The sequence below is a fragment of the Hipposideros armiger genome, unplaced genomic scaffold (assembly GCF_001890085.2).
Source record: "Hipposideros armiger isolate ML-2016 unplaced genomic scaffold, ASM189008v1 scaffold_340, whole genome shotgun sequence".
NCBI classification, from domain to species: domain Eukaryota; kingdom Metazoa; phylum Chordata; class Mammalia; order Chiroptera; family Hipposideridae; genus Hipposideros; species Hipposideros armiger.
In genome coordinates this window covers 40,389-41,552 of record NW_017731690.1, presented here as the reverse complement: position 1 = coordinate 41,552, position 1,164 = coordinate 40,389, and the positions used below count along the sequence as shown (strand labels likewise).

General features: G+C 35.6%; 1 protein-coding gene across 1 annotated transcript in view; it reads right to left on the bottom strand.

The window, feature by feature from the left end:
• The window catches only part of TRMT11 (tRNA methyltransferase 11), a 53,423-nt gene that overhangs the window by 22,337 nt on the left and 29,922 nt on the right, over positions 1-1,164 (bottom strand). The window contains exons 9-10 of the mRNA XM_019661216.1: positions 648-720; positions 338-516 (exon numbers count right to left, since the gene is read on the bottom strand). Of these exons, the coding sequence (XP_019516761.1) occupies positions 338-516; positions 648-720 (252 nt within the window). The remainder of the gene's footprint in view (positions 1-337; positions 517-647; positions 721-1,164) is intronic.

The following is a 1,164-nucleotide window of genomic DNA, read 5'->3' as shown; positions in this document are numbered from 1 at the left end:
ACCCCCTGACATCGTATATAGCTGTTACAATTCCATTGACTCTATTCCCTATGCTGTACTCCACATCCTGTGACTATATATATATTAAATTACAGCTGACATTTGATAAATTTAAAAAAAAACTAACAAACAGGCTGAGAACCACATTCGGCCCACAGGCAGTAGTTTACCAACCCCTGAAGAAAAATAAAAAGGTGAAAGCAATTCCATCAATCAGAGAAAGGGGTCTGTTTTATACACATGTGTAGGTAAACAAAGACTATCACAAACATTAAATACAAAGATATTTATCCTGAATGCAATTAGATAGGGAAAAAATTATGCTAGGTACACAAACACCATGAGAAAATGAAATTAAAAATAAAATTCTTTAATATTACATACTCTGGTGTGTACACTGGTAACCAATAGACTAGTCTTCCACCTAATAGGAGGGTCTCAGCTGCGAAGTTGAGTAGGTCAGAAAACATATCACTGAGATGATAACTCAAGGAAACAGGAACGTGGCTTTCTGGGCTAGACAAGGAAAACACAATTTCAAAATTGGTGAAAAACTTTAAGACTGCTAAACTAAGTTTATAATTATTATAAAGGAGCAGCATGCTTCTTCTCAAAGTAGTAACACGCCATACTTAACTCTCACTTACCATTTTTCTATCCCCTTTGGTACCTCCTTCTGTGAACCTGTCCTTCTTGTAGATTCTCTAATACCATATGGAGCTAGACAGAAAAACACAGGTAACACAGATAGTCAAAAGTCACCTAATCCCCAATAAGGGGCAGGTGGACATCATGTGCCTTCAGATGTGACACCCTGAGAAGGATACACATCACCTATGCAATATTCCAGCAGAGAATGCGTAACATGAGACACATTTTATCTAAAAGACTAGAAGGGCGGGCAGGCCATTGTGTTCTTCAAAAACGCCAATTGTGAAAGTGTTACAAATTAAAAGATGCCTAAAAGATATGATTACTAAATGCAATACCTGACACTAGACTGGATACTATATTAGAGAGGAAAATATGCTATAAAAGATATTATTGGGTCAATTGACAAAATTGGATGACAAACTGTAGATAAAACTATTGTAATAATTTACTGAAATTGATATCTGTATTTTGACTATCAAAGAGACTATCCCTATTCTTAAAAAAATGCAC